The following is a 20834-nucleotide window of genomic DNA, read 5'->3' as shown; positions in this document are numbered from 1 at the left end:
CCTTATCTCCTAGTGATCCCCACCAATGAAGCTCCTCATCAACAGATAAGCTGCTTTATTACCCATTTATTCATTCTCTTACTGCCCTCCACCCCAAGCCCTTTGCTGCCCCTTCTATGGGACTGCCCACTGCCCCAAAGCCATTAGCTTCCTTTCTAGGAGAAGCTGGTCCAGCTTGATTGAGGGCTACAGTTGAGGCTCACAGGGGCAGAGAGGCTGGTTCCTGCTAGAAGGGACCGAGGGTGAGGAGATCTGTAGACATTTGGGCTTCTCCATTGGTCATCCTCTTCATCCTCCTTTTGTGAGTGAGGGTGACCATGGTGGCCATGTTGGTACTACGAGGGGCCATCAGGAGACTCTGCAGGTGGGAGAGTTGGAAAAATAAAGACAAACTCAATTTGTCCAGGCTCATCTCACAAGCCCAGTCCTCCCTGGCCTTGGCACTCACCGGTGGCAGCTGGGGTGTGGCGGTTCCGCTGGGTTTGGAAGGTGCTGTAGGCATCATAGGCAAACAGGATGGTGGCCACCATCCCCAATACCTAAGGGCCAGGAGGATGCAGATTAAGAAATGAGTGACAGAGGGGCAGGCCAGTCCCCATCCCACAGTAGGCAAACTAGAAGAAAGTCCAGGTGAAGTCCAGGTGGAACCCAGTTTCTATGGGAGCTTACCCCTCCAACCATGCTCTGAGCATCCATATATTTGATGATGGTGATGAGTGAAGTGATGAAGAAGAGGACAGCTGCGATGAGAGCTCGGAAGAAGTCCTGCATGGAGGGGGGGGGTGTGCAGTGAGTAGGGCCCTCAGGTGGCCTCAGCTGAAAGAGGTTTCTGGGTGGTCACTACAAGGCCTCAGTCCTAAGGGTTGGTCAGGTGGGCATTCTAGCACTGGCTTTTCAGGGCACAGTGAGCCAGCCCTGATGAAGCCCTGGCTCAAAAAGGGAGAAGGGAACCCACAAACACAGGGTGTGTGGGGGAGCCCAGAAGCCTTTGGCCTTCCTGCTACTCAGCTCCTGCCTCCCCCAGAGAGCACTCACAGTCCAGGGCCAATTGATGAACTGGATCTGGTGATGCATGTTCAACATAAAGATGACAAATAAGACCCCAGCCATGACCATCTCCACCACAGGTAAAGTGAGGTAACCCATCACTCGGGAGGCTGAGTAACAGATGATGATCAGCAAACACAGCACCTGGCTCATGGGAGAGGGACAGGACAACATTATTCACTAACCCCTGAACAGAGGACTCTACTAGGTCCAGGCCCAAGACTTTCTCTCCCTCCCCTTTCTCCTTGCTCCCAAGATCTTCAAGGAAACATTTAAGGATTCTCCTTCTGGACACAGGGCCTTCAGCTCCTGTCCTCCCTGTCCCTCTGCCTCCAGCTCTCTCTTGCCCACCCCCATCCACAAGATATGGAGTCAGTGGATAATTGGCTGAGTTGGGGGGGAGGATAAGGAAATGAGTGAAAGTGGCAGAAAATGAAAGAAGGAATGAATGAATCACCTAGTTCAGATTCAAGGAGGGGGGTAAGGCTAAGTGACAGGCTGCTTCCAATTCCCCCCAGTTTGAGAAGGGGAGGGCCAAAACCCCCAGAAAATGGAGGGTGGGAATCTACTCTCCCAGAAGGCGGCCGGGTCAAGGGGCAACAGAGGCAGAGCAGAGAGAGCATCCTGGGCGGTAGCCCAGGTGCTAGCCCTGGCGCTAGCCCTAGCCTTCCAGAGCGGGGGAGGAAGGGGCCCGGGAGAGCCACCAGAAGGGGGCACACCCTGTTGGGCCTGGCCTGCCCCGTCCTCCCTTCCTGCTGCAGGGCCCCATTCAGCCTCCCTTTCCTGGGGAGAGTCTTTACTTCACCCCCTCCTCAGGCTCAGCCAGCTTAGGGAGGGGGCGAGCCCCCCTCCCCAGCCTCCTGCCTTCCTCCTCTCCACATGCTCAGACACACCCTTCTTTTCCAGCCCCCTAAATCCTACCCCTCCCCACCCCAACAAAGTCCAGATTTCCAGGTCCCACCACTGCCCCCCCCCCCCCCGTCTCTCCTCCCCACCTCCCCAGGGAAGCTCACCATCTCAGCCAAGAGAAAAATCCCCTTGCGGGTACGGGAGAAGGCCGGGCAGGCGGCCGAGCAGTCGGGGGTCGAACCCCGCTCAGAGTCGGCCATCCTGGGACCAGAGGGAGAGAGAGGGGGGCGCTGCTTCGGAGGCCTCGACCTAGGAAGCCTGGTGGCTGCACGGGCAATCCCCGACAGCCCTGGAGGAAGTAGGTGAGGCCGCTGCCCACCCCACCCTACCCCACCCCTGCCCAGCCAGAGCGTGAATCACCACCTTCAGGCCAGAGGGAGGGAGCGGCGAGGGCGGGGCCGACGCTCTGCTCTCCCTATATGGAGGGGACCCAGAACTGGTGGGGAGGCCCTCCTTGCCCAGGGGAGGGAAACTCTTCCTCCCAAGGTAGGTGGTTGGGAAAGCAGAATGTCCCGAGCTAGTCCTGGGCTGAGGAATGCGGACAGCTGGATCCTTCCCGACTAGACTAGGATGGCCCCGTCTTCGAAGTCCTTTCTGCCTGGGAGCCCCATTGGAGAGGGGGTTACCTGGGGCCCGAATTAGTTTACTTCGCCGGGAGCAGATTAAGAGAAAACCTAAAATCTTATTCGGCATCAGTGGCCTCCCCACCCAGCTACACCACTACTACCACAGAGGCACTCAGGGTGGAGTTGCAGTAGTCTACAGGGGTGAGAGGAGAAAAAAGCACCTAGACCCTGGCTGCCCCAGTTCCACCCTCTTTCCCTGCAGATTCTGCTACACTTCCCAGCCCCACCCACCTTAACCCTCCCCAAGTCCTGGTCCCTGCCCAAGAAGCCACCCTTTCCAAGACCAAGACTAGCTCCTTTCCCTGTGACCCCATCCTCCCCCTATTTCTCCTTAGAGAGAGTATTCAACATCTCTATTTCCAGTCCTGCCAGAGGAATATACCCACCAGAGTCAGTATGTTTCATAAGCATCTAAAACTCAACACATCCACAAACCTTCCGGATTTTCTTTCCCATTTCTGTTTGAGAAGATTATCATCCTCCCAATCACCAAAGTTTGAAATAGCAAAGTCACAAAGTGGAAGAGAAACCTCACAGGACTCCTCAGGCAACCCCCATCCTCAATACAAATATTCAACTCTCTGAGTTTGGCTTTAGGTTTCGTCCTTCGTAATAGAGGAAGGCCATGACATCAAATGCATATTGATAAAGTGAGGGGAATGTTGGGCAAACACATCCTTCTCTCTCTTTCAAAATCATCATCTGTGATCTGATCTAGTAAGAAACAGGACTTCTTGAGTCTGGATGCTGTGAGAGTCCCTGGTCTATAGTATGTGGTCACTCCTCCACCCCCATCAGCGGGATAACAGTCATCAACAACAGGATGTTGATTTTTTTTTGTGACAACTTTGCAACAACATCATATAGCTAACCTGTCTCTCTATGTCATCCTGATTTATCCCAGTAGCACACTTAGGGACAGTTTCAGTTGTCAAGAATCTTTCCTACAATGACAGAGCCTCTGCCTCTATATCTAGAGGTAACATCAATCTACAATTCTGGGGTCTGTTCTCAGGGGGCCAAGCAGAACTAATAGTCTGTCTCCCACGTAGCCCTTCAGATATGGAAGCAAGCTTTCCTGCCTTTCCATGGTCTTCCTCCCCTTCCCCCCTCCCAGTGTTTTTGTTTCCAGGTAAAACAATCTCTGCACCTTAAATTGATCACCATATGACATAAACTTGAGGCCCTTCCCCATCACACACTTCCAGCTCCAGTTCCTCAAAGTCCTTCTTAAACTATGAGCCCCCAAAAGTAGAGACAATCCAAAAGAATTGGTGTGACTAGAGCAAAATAAAGCTGACATTCATCCTGATGCTAGTTGGTTCAGAGAGCTTGAGGATAATTCAGTTCCCAAAACATTATCAGAATACCTCAATGTCCATATCTTCTCTCATCCTTCAATTGGTTGAACCCACGTGTAAGACTTCTCAGTCTTCCCCATTGCATTTTATTGTAATTCATTCAGCTCAATATTGGAGCCTAATTCCTTGGATTCTGACTCTGACCTCCTGGCTTTGTATCATCTCCAGATCTACTGTGCATCCAAATGATTGTTGTTCAATTTACCTTACCAAAAAGGGTAAAACAGCCAAGGGCTCAGTACAGAGTTCTGGGGTACTCCTCTGGAGGCTTCCAAGCAAGATGGCATTGAACCTTTAGGGATTCCTTCTGGACTCCAGCCAGCTAATTCTGAATACAATGGAAAATTGTATTAAAGTCTAATCCACACCTCTCCATCTTTTTTTTTAAGGTTTTTGCAAGGCAAATGGAGTTAATTGACTTGCCCAAGGCCATACAGCTAGGTAATTATTAAGCTCTGAGACAGAATTTGAACTCAGGTATTCCTGACTCCAGGGCTGGTGCTCTATCCACTGCGCCACCTAGCTGCCCCACTTCTCCATCTTCCTAAGAAATATGAGACACATCACCAAACGTATTAAATAGAATCTTAGTAAACTCTATCTACAGTATTCCTGACAATGACCAGGTGAGTAATTATGTGAAAAAGTGGCATTGCAGTTAGTCTGGCATGATCTTTACTTGAGGAAACCCATCTTACCTTCTGATTAAGGTGGATGTGCTCCACTTATATCATTCATGATTCATGCCCTACAAATGGATAGCAAACCGGCTGGCCTGTATCTTGCAGACCAGTCATTTCTATTCCTTTCCTTGAAGATCAGAATGCTTGCCTTTTCTCGCCAATCTGGTGGCACCTCTTCCACTGCCTGTTATCATAGAAATTCCAGGGAGAGTGATTCAATAATCATGGCTGTCTGTCCTCCCAAAACCAAAAGGTGCCATTCACATGAACCAGGTGTTCTCATCAAGAGGAACTGGCATTTTCATATTATTGATCTCCTTGTCAGAGGTATCAGCTCCCTATTAGCCATTTCTGTCTGTGAGGTCATGTTCCTCAGAAGAGAAAAACACAGCTAAATATATCATGTTGGACATTTCCCCTTTCTGCCCCATACTTTTATGGCTCCCTAAAACACACATTTCACTATGTTACTCTCCTATTCATCAAATTCCTGTTTCCTCTGAAATCCAAATCAAACTCTTTAGTTTGGCCTTTTCAGCGCTTCTCAATTTGCTCCCAATTCCCTTTTCATCTCAAAGGGGCTAGGGGTCTCCCCATTCCTGGCCAACTTTTTCTTTCCTTTTGCTGTGCAAATCTCCATTCTCATCAAGACTTAGCTCAGATTCAATGGCTTTCCTGCATTAAGGAAGCCTTTCCTGATCTCCCTCAGGGGTTAGTGATTGCCTGCCCCCAAATTACTTTGTCTTCATCTTTGTCTTAACCTAACTTACAGAACCATACCCTTAACCAGGACCTCAAAATATCTATCACTATATTTGTTCTCAGGCCCTTAACTCTTCCAACCTCCCTCCCTGATTCTTCAAGCCCCCATTTTCTCATTTTGTCATCCTTCATGAATTCCTGGGGATTCAGAGAAAATCTGTGGATAATAACTAGTATTTCTCTGGTGCCTACAAGGTGAGTTCCTTCAGGAAACTCCATCCACATTTGGAGAAAGGGCTCAGACTTCACTCATGCTTCACTTTCTAGACTGCCAGATCCCCCTCCTCTTCAGTGCCCTTTTCATTTCAACTGCTTTGGTTGGTTCTCTGTTCCCCCCCCCCCAGCCATTAGACAGAGCTCCTTGAGAGCTGGGTCTGTGTTTTAGGATTTTCTGGTATCTTCAGGACTTAGTGTGAAGTAGGTGCTTCATGTAGACTTGTTGGCTTTGACTTTTCAGTGTTGAGTCTGGGAAGGTGTACACAGTAAGTATATCATATCTGTTAGATTAAATTGGTAGACAATGAGAGAAAGGCACATTTCAGCTCTGGGTAAGAACTGAAGTTACTGGAGGAGTTTGTGAGCTTCTTGTCATTAGACATCTGCTTAGCTATAGCTGGAGGTTAGTTAATTGGTCCTCACCTCAAACACTTAGCAGCTTTGTGATCTTGAACAAATTCCTTCACTTCTGCCTGCCTCAATTCTAAGATAAGAATAATAATCACACCTACCCACCAGGGTTATTGAAATCATACTTGCAAAGTGCTTAGCATATGTCTGGCACCTTTTAGGCACCAGAGAAATACTAGTTATTATCATCCACAGACTGGAATCCCAGGAATTCATGAAGGATGACAAAATGAGGAAATAGGGGCTGGAAGAATCAGGAAGGGAGATTGGAGAGGTAGTTGCTGAGGAGTGGGGGCAGGAATTGCAAAGTTTTAGTTTGTGGTTTAAAAAAAAAGGCAGTGCTGAGAAATAATGGCTAGTAGGCAGCCAGAATCCTCACCCCACTACTGAGCAACTCCGGTGGGCATTGATCCTGGTATGCGCATTCAGGATGCTAGTCCCAGTGGAAGGTGAGCTCCTAAAAGGCAGGGCCTGATCCTTTGGTGTTCCAAAAGCACAGCTGAGTGAAGCACAGTTTCCACTTACTGACATATACTAAGAAATACTTGTTGAATGGAAATGAATTGAGATTGACAAGTTCTGAGACCTCAGGGTCCTCACTCTCAGCTGCCTGCACCCAACTCTACCATAGGGAGGAAAATGATACCCAAACTCCTCCAGGCCCTCTACTTCATATCACATTGCCCTGGTGGCAATATACACTGGCATTTGCTTGTTATTTGTTCTTTGTCCTTGAAGAGATCCAAAGGTGACACCACCATGTCAGGGTAGAGGTCCAATGCATCGGACTGTAGCTGAGCAGTCCACTCCAAGCAGACTGTGGCTCTGCCCCAGGTATGGGTGAACATCTGGGATGGAGAAGGCTCTCTATTTGCATATCTATTGTTTCTTTTGAGGTCCTGCCATTCTGCTTTGCTTATAGAGCACAGCACCTTCTTTAATGTGGGTCCACTGTGCTGGGCAGTCCTGTCGAAGTGGCTCCCACAATTCCCAAATTTTTCAGAGAGACCTTGAAGTGACTTGGAATTCCTTCTTTTGCCATCCATATGCATGCTTGTGTGAGTTCTCTATCAGATTGTCTAAGGCAGATGTATCTCGCTAGCCCATTGGAGCTGCACCCTCTGCAGAATGGACTGCTTGGTAGCTCAGCTGGAGATGTATCAGCTCAGTGTCTGATATTTGATCTTGCCAGGGGATTTTCAGAATCGTCTGGAGACACAGTTCAGTTTCTGGGCATATACCAGTGAGATCAGCACAGAGGTTCTGGAACCCTTTGGAGCTGGGAGGCCCACTTCCAGCAGCTCTCTGGGAGCCACCAGGCAAAGACAGTCTCCTTTAGTCGAAACTCAACAGAGGATTGAAGGGGTTGCACTTCGAGGAACTCAGAGGCCTAGAGGAGACAGGAGAAAGAAAAGATTAGTACATTCTCTCAGCAGGGGGGAAAAAACAAGTGAAGCACTTTGAAGTTTAATGTGAATTCTTAACACTTTCTTAAAGTCTACCCAATCAATAAAGCAATCCAGTCCCAAATAGTACTGCCTTGTACTTTGCCCTGGTGCAAGTGCCCAGATGATTGATCAGAGTAAGCTCCAGAGGGCTCGGACAACCTCATTCACTCCAGAATGAGGAAGTTCAAAACTGACCTCAGACTTACTTACTAGATGGCTGCAACCCTGGGCAAGTCATGTAAGCAGTGTTGGCCTCAGTTTCCTCAACTGAAAAATGGGGATAATAATAGCTATTACCCTCCCTCAGAGCTGTTGTGTCAAATGAGGTATTTGTAACTGCACTAGTTCTCTAAAGTTCCCAGCCCAAAACTTAGGTGAGAACCCAGAAGCCAGTGGTTCCCTCCAGTGGTCCCTATGATTCTAGCTGGCTTGTGCTCTCTTCCCTCTTCAACAAGTGACCACCTGGAGAGCAGAGGCATTCCTCAGGATCCCCAGGACCAGGCCCACAATAGGTGCTTTATCACACTGTCTGCTGATTTGCAGATGATTGGTGGATTCCCTGAAGGTACAAAAGCCCTGAGGTCAGCAGAGGAATGGTCATGCTGGCAGCTCCTCTCCGGTCTCCAGAACTCCTTCAACCCCTTAGCAAGTATCCTCGGGGGCCCTTCGAAAAGGTCGCAGAGGGAAGGGAGGAGGAAGAAAGAAGGGAGAGAAGGGCGGGGGGAGGAAGAAAGGATGTGACGTGCCATAGGGCTGCTTCTTTCCCTTTGCGCGAGCCCTAAGGAGGACACGGAGCATGCGCACAAAGACCAGTCTACCTGCTAATACGAACCGGGAAGCTCCTGGAGCCCCGAGCGCCCCACCGCAGCCGAGCCTGTCAATTCTATACAGGACCTCGGCCACAGGCTGGGAAGAGGAGTGTTCTCTCTCCTGCTCGGGCTCTGGCTCCGTGGAGCTGTAGAGGTTCGGGACTCTAGCCGCCTCCATGAAAATCCCTAGTAGAAATTGGGGAGGAGTTCTGCGCACTTGCAAAAGCTCTCCCACCCCTGCTGGGATATGGAGAGGGTGGCTTGCCGGAGGAGATGGACTACGAGAACTACAGTTCCCGGCTGGGCCGCGTGGCTGCGCAGGCGCAGTTCTTCTAGTCCCTCCACTGCGTTTATTTGTCCCGTACCTTCTCGCGAAGTCTTGCTCTCCCCGCTAAAGTGCCAGCCCTCTCAGCCTACTCGGAATGCCCTCCGGGTAAGGGAGGTAGGCACTTCTCCTGGGCGGTTACTGTCCCAGCGGGAACGGGATTATGAGGGGGAACCTTCAGTGAAGTTTCCGCATAAAAACATTCTAGTGAGAATGACCTTCAATAAAACTTCCTCATGAATCCATCATTTTATCCCTTATCTGTGTGGTTGGTTGGCTGGGAGACAAAAACACTGGGTGCCCTATTCTTTGAAAATGAGGTCTTCTTAAGGAACAAGGGACTGGCTCTCTTTCTGATCGGACGTCTCCGAATTTGTCAGAGGAAATGCGTCATGAGGTTTTGTGAAACAGCATTTCTAATCGGGTATAGATTAGCTAGGAATCATTATGGTAAGAAAGCATTGAAAGCTGTCACTTTCTAATAGGATAGAAATTAGTCATGAGTAATTAGGAGGATGAGGATTGACTTTGCTTTGCGCCGGTTGGGCAGTATTAGTAAAAAGGCTGTGAGCTGGTGTTAGCGGCCAAGGCTGGGATAAGGCCGAATTTAGAGGTCGGGCCCTCCATTGCTCTAAAAAGGCCCAGCAAGGTTTTTTATTTGGGGCACTCCCTGGCTGACGCTGCTTCGCATCGGAGTTGTGTCCTTTTCCTCAGGACAAAAATAAGTCCTTTCCTGCTCTCTGCCTCGGACTGCCTTCCCTTGATTCCTGTGGTCGCTGTCCCACACAGGATGACTAAGTGCGAGGCCCAGCAGGCCCCCACGACAGCAGACGTGCGTCCGGGCAAGAGAAAATGGCGGATGGCGAAGCGGAAGCTGGGCATGCAGCCCGCCCCCGAACCGAGTGTCCTTCGGCTTTTTCTGGGCTGCACTGACTCCCAGAGATGGCGAGTGTAGGGCGAAGAAGAAGAGAAAAGCTGTCCGTCAGGGTAAAGGGGGGGGGGGGGTGAGGGTGGTGGCGCATGCGCCAACCCGAAAACCTGTGAGTGGATGGCCGAGTGAACAGAAGGCCAGAGCAGTCGAATCCCGTACACATCGGCCTCTCGCCCGCCTCCACCCGAGAATCTGACCATTGGCATCGTCTTTGTTTCTTCGGTACCATTTCTTGTAAAATTACCTTTCAAAATGAACTACCATTTCTTTTCTCTCCTTTCAGCCCTCATGAAAAACCACAAACAGAAAAAGTCACTGAGAAGTCATCTAGCCAGCAGCAGTGTTACAGGACTGGCACCCAGGTCTGGGTTCACTGAGCCTGGCTGCTTCATTATGAGCCTATAGAGGATCTGAAAAAATATTCTTTTTTTAAATTATTTTTTTGAAAAAATATTCTCAACTTCTGTGTTGCCCTTACTGCTGAGCTCCCTCCATGCTAAGACGATCTCAGTGAATGGTTGAGATGATGTCTAGGCTCTTGGCCTTCTTTTGTTGGGGAAATTACTGAATGACCGTTCAGCATCAAGAGAAGTGGAAATCCTACCTTTCTCTGGCTGTACCTTTATCCATTTCCCAATTTTTGATTCTCTAAGTTAAAACTTGAAATGTCAGTCATATCTTCTCTTTCTTGTTCTCATTTGATATCAATACTGATCTCATTATTTAACCCATATAATGACTGTATATAGACAGCTGGTACCAAAATTCAATTCAAATATTTCATTAATACTTACTTTGTGACAAGCAGCCACTGTGCTAGGCACTGGGTTCACAGAGACCAGAGGGAGTATATTCCAGACCAGGAGAACAGCAAATACAAAGACTTGGAGGTGGGAGGTGGAATTTTTGTTCGGGGAATGATTGATTAATTAGCAAGCCAGTTTGACTAGAATAGAGAATGCATGCATAGGACTAACAGGAAAGACTCCACTAGTATAGGCAAATTGATAATTAATTTATGAAATTGTGAAATAGGGGCAGGCACTCCTGATTCTTTGGGCACTCACTGAGAAAGACCCACAAGAAATGGGGCAAAAAGCTCAGAAAGGCAGTAAGAAGTGTACAGAGGCTTGTAGTGGAGGAGAAGCCCTTAATGAGAGAGGAAGAGATTCCTGCAGATGGGATGTGAACTGGGCCTTGAAAGAAGTCAAGAAAATGAAGTGGAAATGAGGGACAGAGCTTGCCAGGAGTACAGAACTGTCAGTGTAGAGACAAAGGTCACAGATGAGAGGAAGGGGCATATTTCAGGGACAGCAAGGAGACTAGTCTCCCTAGATAAGGGACTATGTGAAATGGGGGAGGGTGTAAGAAGGCTGGAGATTGGCAAATCAATACCAAACAGATTTGATCCTTAAGATAGAGGAACATGGTGGACCTGTGTTTTAGGAAGACCACTTTGATAAACTAAGGGATGGACACTGGTGGAATAAGGCTAGAAGCAGGGAGACCAGCCAGAAAGCTGTTTCAATAGTCTAAAGGAGGGGCAGCTAGGTGGCACACTGGATAGAGCACCGGCCCTGAAGTCAGGAGTACCTGAGTTCAAATCTGGCCTCAGACACTTAATAATTACCTAGCTGTGTGGCCTTGGGAAAGCCACTTAACCCCATTTGCCTTGCAAAAAAAAAACAAACCTCTAAAAAAAAAGAAATCAATAGTCTAAAGGAGAGGGAATGGGCAGCTAGATGGTGCTACAGTGGATAGAGTGCTGCACCTGGAGTCAGGAAGATTTATGATCCTGAGTTAAATCCAGCCTCAAACACTTCATAGCTGTGTGACCCTGCACAAGTCACTTCACCCTGTTTTCCTCAGTTTCCTCACCTGGAAAATGAGCTGGATAAGGAAATAGGAAACCACTCCAGCATCTCTGCCAAGAAAATCTCAAATAGGGTCATGGAGAGTTAGACCCCACTGAAAACAACTGAACAACCAAAGAGGGGAGGGAATAAGCATTCATTAAAGTCTCTACTATGTGCCAGGGTTTTACATAACAACCCTGGGAGGTCAAAGGCAAGACTGCCAGAACTAAGGTTGTAGCTGTATGAATAGAGAAGAGATGTTAGGAAGGTATGGATACCAACATTCACATGAATGAGAGCAAATAGTGAGGGTGACCCTTGGTTGCCAGACTGGGGGACTGAGTGGAAGTTAGAAAGAAGGGAAAGATTGGGGAAATAAGAATGAGCTCAAGGGCAGCTAGGTGGCACAGTGGATAAAACACCGGCCCTGGAATCAGGAGTATACCTGGGTTCAAATTCCGTCTCAGACACTTAATAATTACCTAGCTGTGTGGCCTTGGGCAAGCCACTTAACCCCATTTGCCTTGCAAAAAAACCTAAAAAAAAAAGAATGAGCTCGATTTTGACCATGTTGCGTTTGAGATGCCTGTGGGACATCTAGGTCAATTCATCTAATAGGTATTTGGAGTTGTGGCAGCAGAGTCTGATAGAATTGAGAAATACATCTGGGAATCACTTGCATAGAGATGATCATTGAAGTGATAGGAGCTGATGAGTGACATAGTATAAAGGGAGAAGAGGGCTCAGGAAAGAGCCTTGTGGGGAATACCCAGAGTTAGTGGAGGGAACTAGATGAAGAACCAGGGAAAGAAATTTGAGTTGTCAGTTCAGCAGACAACTCTCAGCAGAGCTGAGGAGATGGTAAAAACAGTGTTAAAAGCAGGAGAGATCAAGGAGAATGAGGATTTAGGGTTAGCAATCATTGGTAACTGTGAAGTTGTTTCAGTTGAATGATGAGGTTGAAAGCCAAACTGCAGTTGAGAGTGAAAGGAGAGAAGTGCAGGCAGCAGGTGTAGATGGTTTTCTCAAGAAGTTTAACCAAGAAGGGAAAGAAAGCTCGAAGGAATGGTCAAATCAAGTGAGGAGTGTTTTTGTTTGCTTGTTTGTTTTTAATGGAGGAGACATGGGTTTGTTTTTATGCAGCAGGGAAGGAAGAGAAATTTAGGCTTAGAGAGTAGGGATTATAATGGGGACAAGGGCATGGGAGAAGACCAGGAAGGAACCAAGGATACCCAAAGAGGAGTTTGCCTTGCTAAGGAGTGTGACCTCTATGAGACAGTCAAGAAACATGTGGTGCCTACTACATGGCAGCCACTCTTCTAAGTGCCAGGGATATAAAGAGAGCCGATAGTATTTGCTTTCAAGGAGCTCAGTCTAATAGGGAAGACAACATAAACAACTATGTAGACATATGATACAGTTAGGATAAATTGGAGATCCTCAACAGAGGGAAGGCACTAGAATTAAGAAAACAAGCAAAATTTCCTGGGAAAGATGGCATTTGAACCAGGACCTGAAGACAGCCAGGGAAGCAAGGAGGAGAAGGAAGATGAGGAGGGACAGACTTAGAGAGCTGCCTAGAATTGCTTTGTGGAGTTTGGGGGTAAGTTGGAAGACTGGAAAGGCAGTGGTGGGAGAGAAGGTAGTAGCCTTAGGTCATGAAGGGCTTTGAAAATGCATTTGATCCTGGAAGTGATAAGAGAGCCACAGGGATTTATTGAGTAGAGCAGTAGAGTTCTGAGTGATATAAGGTGAGGGGAGAAGAGGAAGCTCTTGTTGAATGTTGTGAGTTTTTTCCGGGGAATCTGAAGGAAGTCCTCAACTGAGAGGGTGGGGGAGGGGGAGTCATGGGAAGCCTGAGAAAGGAAGAAAAAAGTTGGGAAGAACCACAACAGTGAGTGGGAGAGCAACTTGATTTTCAGTTGTTTCAGTCATGGCTGACTCTTGGTGAGCCCACCTGGGGTTCTCTTAGCAAAGATACTGGAATGGTTTGCCAATTCTTTCTCTAGCTTTTTTTACATATGAGGAAACTGAGGAAAACAGGGTGAAGAGACATGTTCAGAGTCATATAGTTGGTGTCTGAGGCTGGATTTGAACTCATGTCTTCCTGACTCACTTGGCCTAGGGTTCCATTGCTCCCTAGCTGCCCCAGGAAAATTGATAAGGGGGTATAAATGGATTTCCTTGCTTCAATGAAATTTTAAGAAAAGTCTATTTGGGGGTGGCTAGGTAGCGCAGTGGATAGGGCACCAGCCCTGGAGTCAGGAGTACCTGAGTTCAAATATGGTCTCAGCCACTTAATAATTACCTAGCTGTGTGGCCTTGGGCAAGCCACTTAACCCCATCTGACTTGCAAAATCCTAAAAAATAAGCCTGTTTGTAGTGGGCCCATTTGACCCAAATCTGTGACTTTTTCCAGCACCATGAGTAGGAGCTGATTTGAGCATGGAGGATGGTGCTGAATTGGACTGGTTCACTGAGGGTGGAGGGATGAAGAATAGGGTGAGGGTCATGAGGCAGAAGCAAAGGTAGGATCAGAGATTATGATCAGAATGAGAGCCATTAGAACTTGAATTTCAGAGTTCATCCATGTGGAGGTGACTCACTCATGGGTCAGCTCTGCAGGTAGCTCCATTGGTGTAAAGGAGAAGCTCATGTTTAACTTCTGTTTAATGTTAAAGAGGGTTGGAAGCTTTGGACTAGATTTCTTTCCATGGACTTTCAGTACCTGTGACTACCATCACAAGGCCCTTCTACAGGGGACTCAGTTTCCTCATGTGGCTCCAAGTCTCTGAAATGGAATGGGTGAAAGCCTTGAATGAGATCATGTATAAGCACTTTTCTGACTCTTGAAGATCCAAAGTCCAAAGAACACCAGACTTGATCTTTAAAGGGACAGGGGAAAGGAAGGTTTGGGGAGGCTGGAGACAATCAGGGAGGCAGAGGCCAGTACCATTCACCTGTTTATTATAGAAACCCCTCATGTTCCAGTAATGATGTCAGCCAGAGGCTGGGGGGAATCCATCCCAGGAACTCATTTCTTTTCTACTCTCCCCTCCAAAAAAAGAAAATTGCTTCTTCCCTCTCCTGGGGACAGATGGCACAACAGCTAGACAGGAGAAAGGGTCAACAAAATGTCTTTGTGTGGGTTGGAAAGGAGATGCCCCGAGAGTTTGGGAGGCCTCTTCAGGAGATGAAGGACAAATGGGTCTCACCCACTCATTGCAACTACTGCAACAATGATTATTCTGGTGGGGGGGTTAAGGGGGGGGGAGAGTAGAGACTCCTGAGGGGAGGGCAGGGAATATGCTCCTCCCCCACTAAGGAGCCTTACCATCTTGCCCCCAATATCTTCCCAGCCAATATGCAGGGGACCTCTGCTGACTGCTGAGCCTTCTGCCCCTGACACCCCAGATGGGGCCAGAAGAGAAACAGATGCAGAAGAAAAAAGATGAGGACTGGAAGACTGAGCAACGGCTTGCCTTGGAGAGAAATCCTCCATTTCCAAAGGCTTGAGCTAACCCCTGCCCCCAAACCAGGGTGGTTGAGCTTGGTACTTGCTTCCATCTGGAGGCCTGATGTCAACGAAAGGAAATGGGGGCAATAGGTTAGATGGGGTTTCAGCTGCTAGCTTTTCCCTCTGCCACACTAGCATCCAGCCCTAGCCCCCCTTCCCAGAAGCCCAGGCCCCCTTCTCCATGGGGGGGGGGGTGTCACAGATTAGATCAATGTGCACAGAGTATCTCTTGCTTCCTCATAGCAAGTAAAAGGTGTGTGTGTGGGGAGGAGCCTGTACAGCTCACATCAGCTGAGAAATGGGTGTGTCAGCAAGGGTTTGGGAGGGCTGAGGGTGGCTGCCCCAGTGCTCAGGAAGCAAAGGGTAGGACAAGGGGGCATATCCCTGGGTTCCGTGCAGGGAAAGGGTTACAGAGACATGACACCAGCACCCTAAGGGTCTAGCATCCCTACGGTGGAGCTAGGGTTACTGGGATGTCAGACCAGTGTCTCCAGGGGCAGAAGGGTCAGACCAACGTCCCTGGGGTTCGAGGATCTGAGTCCAGGGGCCGATCCCCCTCCAATGCCAGGTCACTTAAGTGGGAGCTCAGTTCTGGGGGGTACAGGAAGTCTGCATAGTGTCTTGGGGTGGGGGAGGGCAAGGGAGAGGAATGGAAAGACAAGAGGAGCAAGAGAAATAGGGACAGACAGAGTCAGAGACAGAGAGAGAAAAGAGTAACATTAGAGAAAATAGAAAGACAGCAGAGCAGAGAACAGGGTCTACTGGGCTCTCCTTAGTCCCCACCTCCCCAAACCCTGGAGCACCAAATCCCCAACCTCCCCCCCATTGTACCATCACTCAGTACCTGCCAGAGACAGGAGGTGCTGTGAAGCTGAGGGAGTGAGGTAGGGCTGTTGCCGCTGCCGCCGCCGCCACTGAAGGCAAGGCCACTCCAGCATCCAAGTATGGCTCAGGGCTAGCCTCGGGGCCATGGGCAGAATGCAGCAAGAGGCCATGGGGATAGCTAGAGTGATGCCAGGGGAAGGGGGAAGGATGCAGAGCTTGGCCCTCTGGAAGGAGGCCCCGGGTAGAAGGCTGAAGGCCTGTCACAGCACCCCCTCCTGTCAAACCCACGTTTCGAATATACCAGTCCCGGAGACCCTCGAGGGCCAGAGCCTTGTGACCACTCCGAGGGTCAGTGGCTGCCTGGTCTGACTGGTTATGGTAACGAATTGGCCCAGGGCCTGCCCAGAAGGAACCAGGCAGTGGACCCCCATCGTCAGACTTAGTGCGACCAGTTAGCCCACGCCCAGGGCCTCCAAGGGGTGCTGGGTCCTTGGCTCGAAGGAGGGGACTGCCAATGGCACCTCCACCATCCCCTTGAAGTGCTGAGGGAGCTGGGGGAAAGAAGACAACCCTGCAGGAAAGGGGGCCTGGGCCCTCAGCCCAGCACTGTCCACCCCGGGCCAGGTAGTAATCCAGTAGCAGATCACTATAGGGAGGCAAGGGCCGCCCCCGGGGAACTGGAGGGGCAGCAGAGCTGGGACGAGCAGCCCGGGGAGGGTCTGGAGGCCCAGCTGTTCGAGAAGAGAAGGCTGGGGGGGGCACTGGGGCTGGTCGCTCAAAAATGCTCTCATTGCTTTTGCAGGGTGGATTTACTGGTGGCCCTTCTGGGGGTAGGCGAGCACAAGCAAAGCCTCGGTCGACCAACAGAGCCTCAGAACTGTTGCTACGGCGGGTTCGGCCAGAGACCAAGAAGGCCCGCTCCCAAGAGCCATCTGTGTGTGGGAAGCCCATCTGGGAGTCCTGGCTGCCAGACCATTGACGGGAGTGAAGGCCCTCCAGCCTGGGACAGAAGAGAGGGAGAATGCAGTGAGGGGGCAGGGGATCCACCTGCCAGTAATGCAGAAGATGCCTTCTCTCTCTGGAGCTTCAGTTTCCCCCTCTAGAAAGTGAAGGGTTTAGATTGGCCAGTCTGCCTTTCTGCGCTTACTTACTGATGAGTTAACTAAGAATCTCCTTGCTGTGTTCAGGTCTACATTCCTGGCAACTAAATCAGGTGAAGAAATTAGAACAGCCAGGGGAACCCTTCACCTTTGTGGTGTCATACCCTTCTCTATGCAGCTTGGTGGAAAAACCCATGGAGTAAAAGACCTGGTCCTGTTGAAGGGATCATTTTCTTCCATTCAAGCTTGCTCACAGACTCCTCCTACCCCCCTCCCCCAATCTAGCACAGGCCTTAGTATTGAGAAGTCTGACCTCTTTCTTCTCCTCTTTCCCTTTGGCCTTACCTACAGAGCTGGGGTGCCGGGCCCCGAGCCAGGACAGGTGTAGCGGGGACACTTCTGCCCTCAAAGCTGGAGATGCTCCTGGGAAGGGTCCTTGTGGGGCTGCCAGTGGGGATCAAGCACAGGCATTAGTGGTTTCCAGGCACCTGGTGGGAGTGGCATTGCAGCTGCTCTCTTGAGGTCCCTTGCCCTGATCACCTGGTAGGGCTAGCCACAGAGTTCCTCCGGCTCTTCGGGTCTCCATAGAGCTCAGCAACTGGTGGAGGGGGCATCACCTTCCAGGGGGTTCGACGCTCAGGGCTGCCCCCTGCCGATACTGACACTCCTCGCAACTGGTCTCGGGCCTTGGGGAGTGAAGGCCTCTCGCTGTGTGGATCCTCTGAGAGTAAAGGGAGAGAAAGGGGAATGTTCTCAGTTCCTGCTCCTCCCAGCCCTCCTCTGTGGATCACACTCACCGTTTTCCTGGCTCACCGACTCTGAGAGAGAGCTGCTCTCCGAGCGCGAGGCATCATCTAAGGGAAGAAAGTAGGGGCCTGTCTTGGGAGTTCCCCAAGGTCCCTCTTCCGTTGTCCTCTAATATCCTTGGCCCATCCCCATCAGCGAAGGCATTCTCTCCTTTATCACTCACCCTGACTGAGCTGAGCGACACGTGTCCTGAGCCCTGGTGGTCCAGAACCTCCGTGGCCCAGTGAAGGCAATGGAGGCTGGGTCTGGCCATGAAGCAGGCTAAGTGGCAGGCCCAGAAGAGCCCGGCTGGCCCTCAGTTGTTCCTCCAGTTCAAGAAGTCTCTGCAATGCATCTGCCTGGACCTGCCGCCGCCGCCGTAGCTGCTCAATGCTCAGCTCTGGGGCCAGAGCGAGGCGTCTGGCGGCTGCAGCAATCTGTCTCTGAACTGATACCTCTCTCTCTAACGTCTCCAGTGCTAGTATCTGTGAGCCAGAGAGAGGGAAATGAAAGGGGGAAGATGGGTCCCCATAACCCCAGCCAGCCCTGGCTTTTACTTCTGCTGCACACAGCCTTGAGTTCAGGTCTCTCTTCTGACCCACCTCCACCCCACTAGGGGTCTCAGCTACTTACCCCAGAGGGGCAGAGTCCCCGAGGCTGTGGGGTGATTGGGGCAGCCCTGCGCCGGATGGGCTGAGGCTGCTCCCCAGGTTCCAAAGGGTATTCGGCAGGCAGTCGGCCTGTGAGCTCCTGGGGTAGGGGAAGATGGTTAGTACAGGGCACCCCTCCTGGGGCCTGTTGTCCATCCCAAGCACCAGGACCCCTTCACCCACCGCCTCCTGCAGGCAGACCCTTCGGAGTTCTCGAAGCTTCAGAGTAAGGGTCTCTTGTAGGCCCCGTTGCCGTTCCAGCAGCACCCGAAGTCTTTCCACCTTCACTGGGGGGCTTTCTTCTACTGGCAGTGCTGTTCAGTGGAACAGGGAGCAGGCTAGAGTTCATCTGCCCAGATATCTGACCTCATGCTCAAGTCAGCTGGTATCCTAACCCACCCTAGGGTGAAGTCAGTCTAGCCATGCCACCCTGGGGCTTTCTCCCTTTGGTATTTTGGGTACCGACGTTTCCCCGCACCCATATCCCTGGGGCTTGTACCTGGACAGTTGTAGCTTGGGGAGCTGATGAGTTGCCCTCTGACCTCCATCCTAAGGCAGGTGAAAGGAGGCAGAGACAGACTTCTAGCTGGAGAGGGCCCGGGCCTGGATGAGGAGAAGCTCTTGGTGCTCTCCCTACTCAGCCAGCCCTGGGAATTGGCCCTCCCTCAGACCCTTGGATTGGGATTGAAGCCTCCTGCCTCCTATTTTGGAACCTCTGGGAGGCAAAAAGCTCCCCTTGCCTTTTGTCAGCCCAGAGCTCTGCCGGGCCCAGAAACCAAGGTGGCAGCTGGTGTCTTGATCTGTCTCACTCTCCTGTTCTGATCCCCTGCTGCCTCCCTTCCTTAGCTCCTGGCCAGGAATGAGTCAGGGAGCAGAGAAGCAAAGTCCAGAAGAGACAGATAAACAAGGGTTTGGCTCTGAGTAGGAGGTGGGGAGCTCCTCCTCTTCTGCACTTGGCATTTCCCTCCAGCTCAGTTGGGGAGCTATCAATCCCAACAAATTCTCTAATTTGGGGGGAGACCCAATGAGAACCTCAGAAGGGCCCTGGCTTTGGGTTGCTACCAACCCTCAGCAAAAGGCTTCTCTGATCTAGTGTCCCCTGGGGGGAGAAGGGGAAGCCCTGGCTTCTTGGGGTACCTCGTCAAACTGAGAAGGCTATGGAGGGGAATGTTAGACTCTACCCTTGCCCCTACCGTTTCTCAGTCACCTCAATTTCTGGTTCCCTCCATAAATCCTCAGCTGCCAAGATATGATTCCCCAAAGATCTAGGCTAAAATGGCTTCTTCTCCCCCCGCCCCCCCCCCCCCCCGCAAAGCCCAACCTTCTAGGGGCTTCTGTGGCTGTGGTCTGAGGAATCTAGTTCCCCGGGGCCCCCCTTCCTTGGTTGGACATCTTTCCCTGCATCCTCCCAGTCCCTCTCTCTAGTCATCCCCCTTTTCTCACCACTTGGGGGGCTCCTGTCCTAGGGCTGGGCTGAGGCAGGTCAGGGAGCAGGAGCACAGGAGCTTGCTAACCTGCTAGTCAGCTAGCTGGGGGGGGGGCGGGGGAGGAAGAGGAGGAGGACTAGAAGAAGAAAGCCTCCCTCTTTTAACCCTTTGCTTGGTGGCCCAGGAGGCTCCGGAAACACCTGGTCTGAGGGGGTGGGGACCGGGAAAGGTAAGGCTGAGGGCGGGGCTGAAAGGAGCAGGAGGCCCACCCCTCTCCTCCGGGCAGGATCTCCCCCCACCCCCAGGCCTCACCCAAGCAGCTCAAAAGATCCCCCTCCCCCCTTTACCTCTTCCACCTCCCAAGGTTCAGGCCGGTTGGGCTAGTATGGGGGGGGGGGGGTGTTGGGCCTTGGATTCCTGGAATTCCTGGCCCTAGCCCAGGCTCACAGGTTAGGGAGGCAGTAGGCCCAGGGGAGGAGGGCCATCCGGACCCAAAGAAGGAGGAGGAAAATGCTGGGGGTGGGGAGAAGAGGAAAAGAGGGACCTTACCCCCCCCATGTTTGCTTTCTCTTTTCCTTAGGTCTAAGGTTCGGGAAGATATAGGGGAAACTGATGCTGTGGGGGAGGGGATATGAAGGGAAGGTGGGCCTGGGGAGGAGGGTGCGTCCACTTCCTGCCAGCTGCTCGCTCTCCCTCCCTCCCTACTCACCCCCCCCCGGCCCCCCAGCACAGACCGACCTGTCCCGTGCAGGGTGCTCCCGACACCCCCCACCCCAGGACGGCGGAGAGGGGCGGGGCGCGAGAAGGTTTGGAGGGGAGAAGAGAGGGAGGCGTCATATCCCCGCTGCCACTCCCCCCCTCAGCCCGGCAGCCCCCCATGGGGGGCTGGGCCGGGGGAGGGGCGTCAGGCTGCTCCCTTCCTCTCCCCCCTCCAGGTTCTCAGGCTACCCCTCCCCACGCCTCGCACTCACCGCCGCTGGGGGCTGGGTCCGAGGGGGAAAGGAGACAGATCCCCTGGGCCGCGCTGATCTGGGGGGGAGCCCTGCCCGGAGGCGGGGGGGGCTGCCGGGGGAGGGGGGCACTCGGGATCGTCCCTTTGCCGCGCGCCCCCGGCCGCCCGCGCCCCCGCGCGGCTCGCTCCGTTG

The 20834-nt window shown here is 51.4% G+C and overlaps 2 protein-coding genes across 3 annotated transcripts; both read right to left on the bottom strand.

Annotated features, from left to right (window-relative positions):
* Positions 1 to 51: 51 nt before the first annotated feature.
* On the bottom strand, positions 52 to 2261 carry PLP2 (proteolipid protein 2). The gene is made up of 5 exons (XM_074208217.1): positions 2061 to 2261; positions 1036 to 1191; positions 670 to 765; positions 449 to 539; positions 52 to 358 (listed from the first exon to the last, which is right to left on the bottom strand). The coding sequence occupies exons 1-5, from the start codon at positions 2154 to 2156 to the stop codon at positions 336 to 338; spliced, it is 462 nt and encodes a 153-aa protein (XP_074064318.1). The 5' UTR covers positions 2157 to 2261; the 3' UTR covers positions 52 to 335.
* Positions 2262 to 14207: 11946 nt separating this feature from the next.
* CCDC120 (coiled-coil domain containing 120) lies at positions 14208 to 19557 on the bottom strand. 2 transcript variants are annotated; one of them, XM_074208210.1, is made up of 9 exons: positions 18762 to 19557; positions 18446 to 18576; positions 18246 to 18362; positions 17797 to 18097; positions 17624 to 17680; positions 17367 to 17547; positions 17172 to 17270; positions 15746 to 16726; positions 14208 to 15521 (listed from the first exon to the last, which is right to left on the bottom strand). In XM_074208210.1, the coding sequence occupies exons 1-9, from the start codon at positions 18808 to 18810 to the stop codon at positions 15407 to 15409; spliced, it is 2031 nt and encodes a 676-aa protein (XP_074064311.1). In that variant the 5' UTR covers positions 18811 to 19557; the 3' UTR covers positions 14208 to 15406. The 2 variants fall into 2 exon arrangements, with proteins under 2 accessions (XP_074064311.1, XP_074064312.1); XM_074208211.1 differs by having other exon boundaries at positions 14214 to 14959.
* Between the last annotated feature and the right edge of the window lie 1277 nt (positions 19558 to 20834).

Source organism: Macrotis lagotis, chromosome X (assembly GCF_037893015.1).
Source record: "Macrotis lagotis isolate mMagLag1 chromosome X, bilby.v1.9.chrom.fasta, whole genome shotgun sequence".
Taxonomy (NCBI): Eukaryota; Metazoa; Chordata; class Mammalia; order Peramelemorphia; family Peramelidae; genus Macrotis; species Macrotis lagotis.
This window is presented reverse-complemented; position numbering and strand designations above follow the sequence as displayed.

Coding starts and splice junctions, on each gene's coding strand:
- PLP2 (XM_074208217.1), bottom strand. CDS start 2,156: ATGGCCGACTCTGAGCGGGGTTCGACCCCCGACTGCTCGGCCGCCTGC. Junction 1,192..2,060: donor TTTTTCTCTTGGCTGAGATG/GTGAGCTTCCCT, acceptor CCCATGAGCCAG/GTGCTGTGTTTGCTGATCAT. Junction 766..1,035: donor TCATCAATTGGCCCTGGACT/GTGAGTGCTCTC, acceptor CCCTCCATGCAG/GACTTCTTCCGAGCTCTCAT.
- CCDC120 (XM_074208210.1), bottom strand. CDS start 18,810: ATGGAGGTCAGAGGGCAACTCATCAGCTCCCCAAGCTACAACTGTCCA. Junction 18,577..18,761: donor CCCAAGCTACAACTGTCCAG/GTACAAGCCCCA, acceptor TCCACTGAACAG/CACTGCCAGTAGAAGAAAGC. Junction 15,522..15,745: donor GCACCTCCTGTCTCTGGCAG/GTACTGAGTGAT, acceptor CCCCACCCCAAG/ACACTATGCAGACTTCCTGT.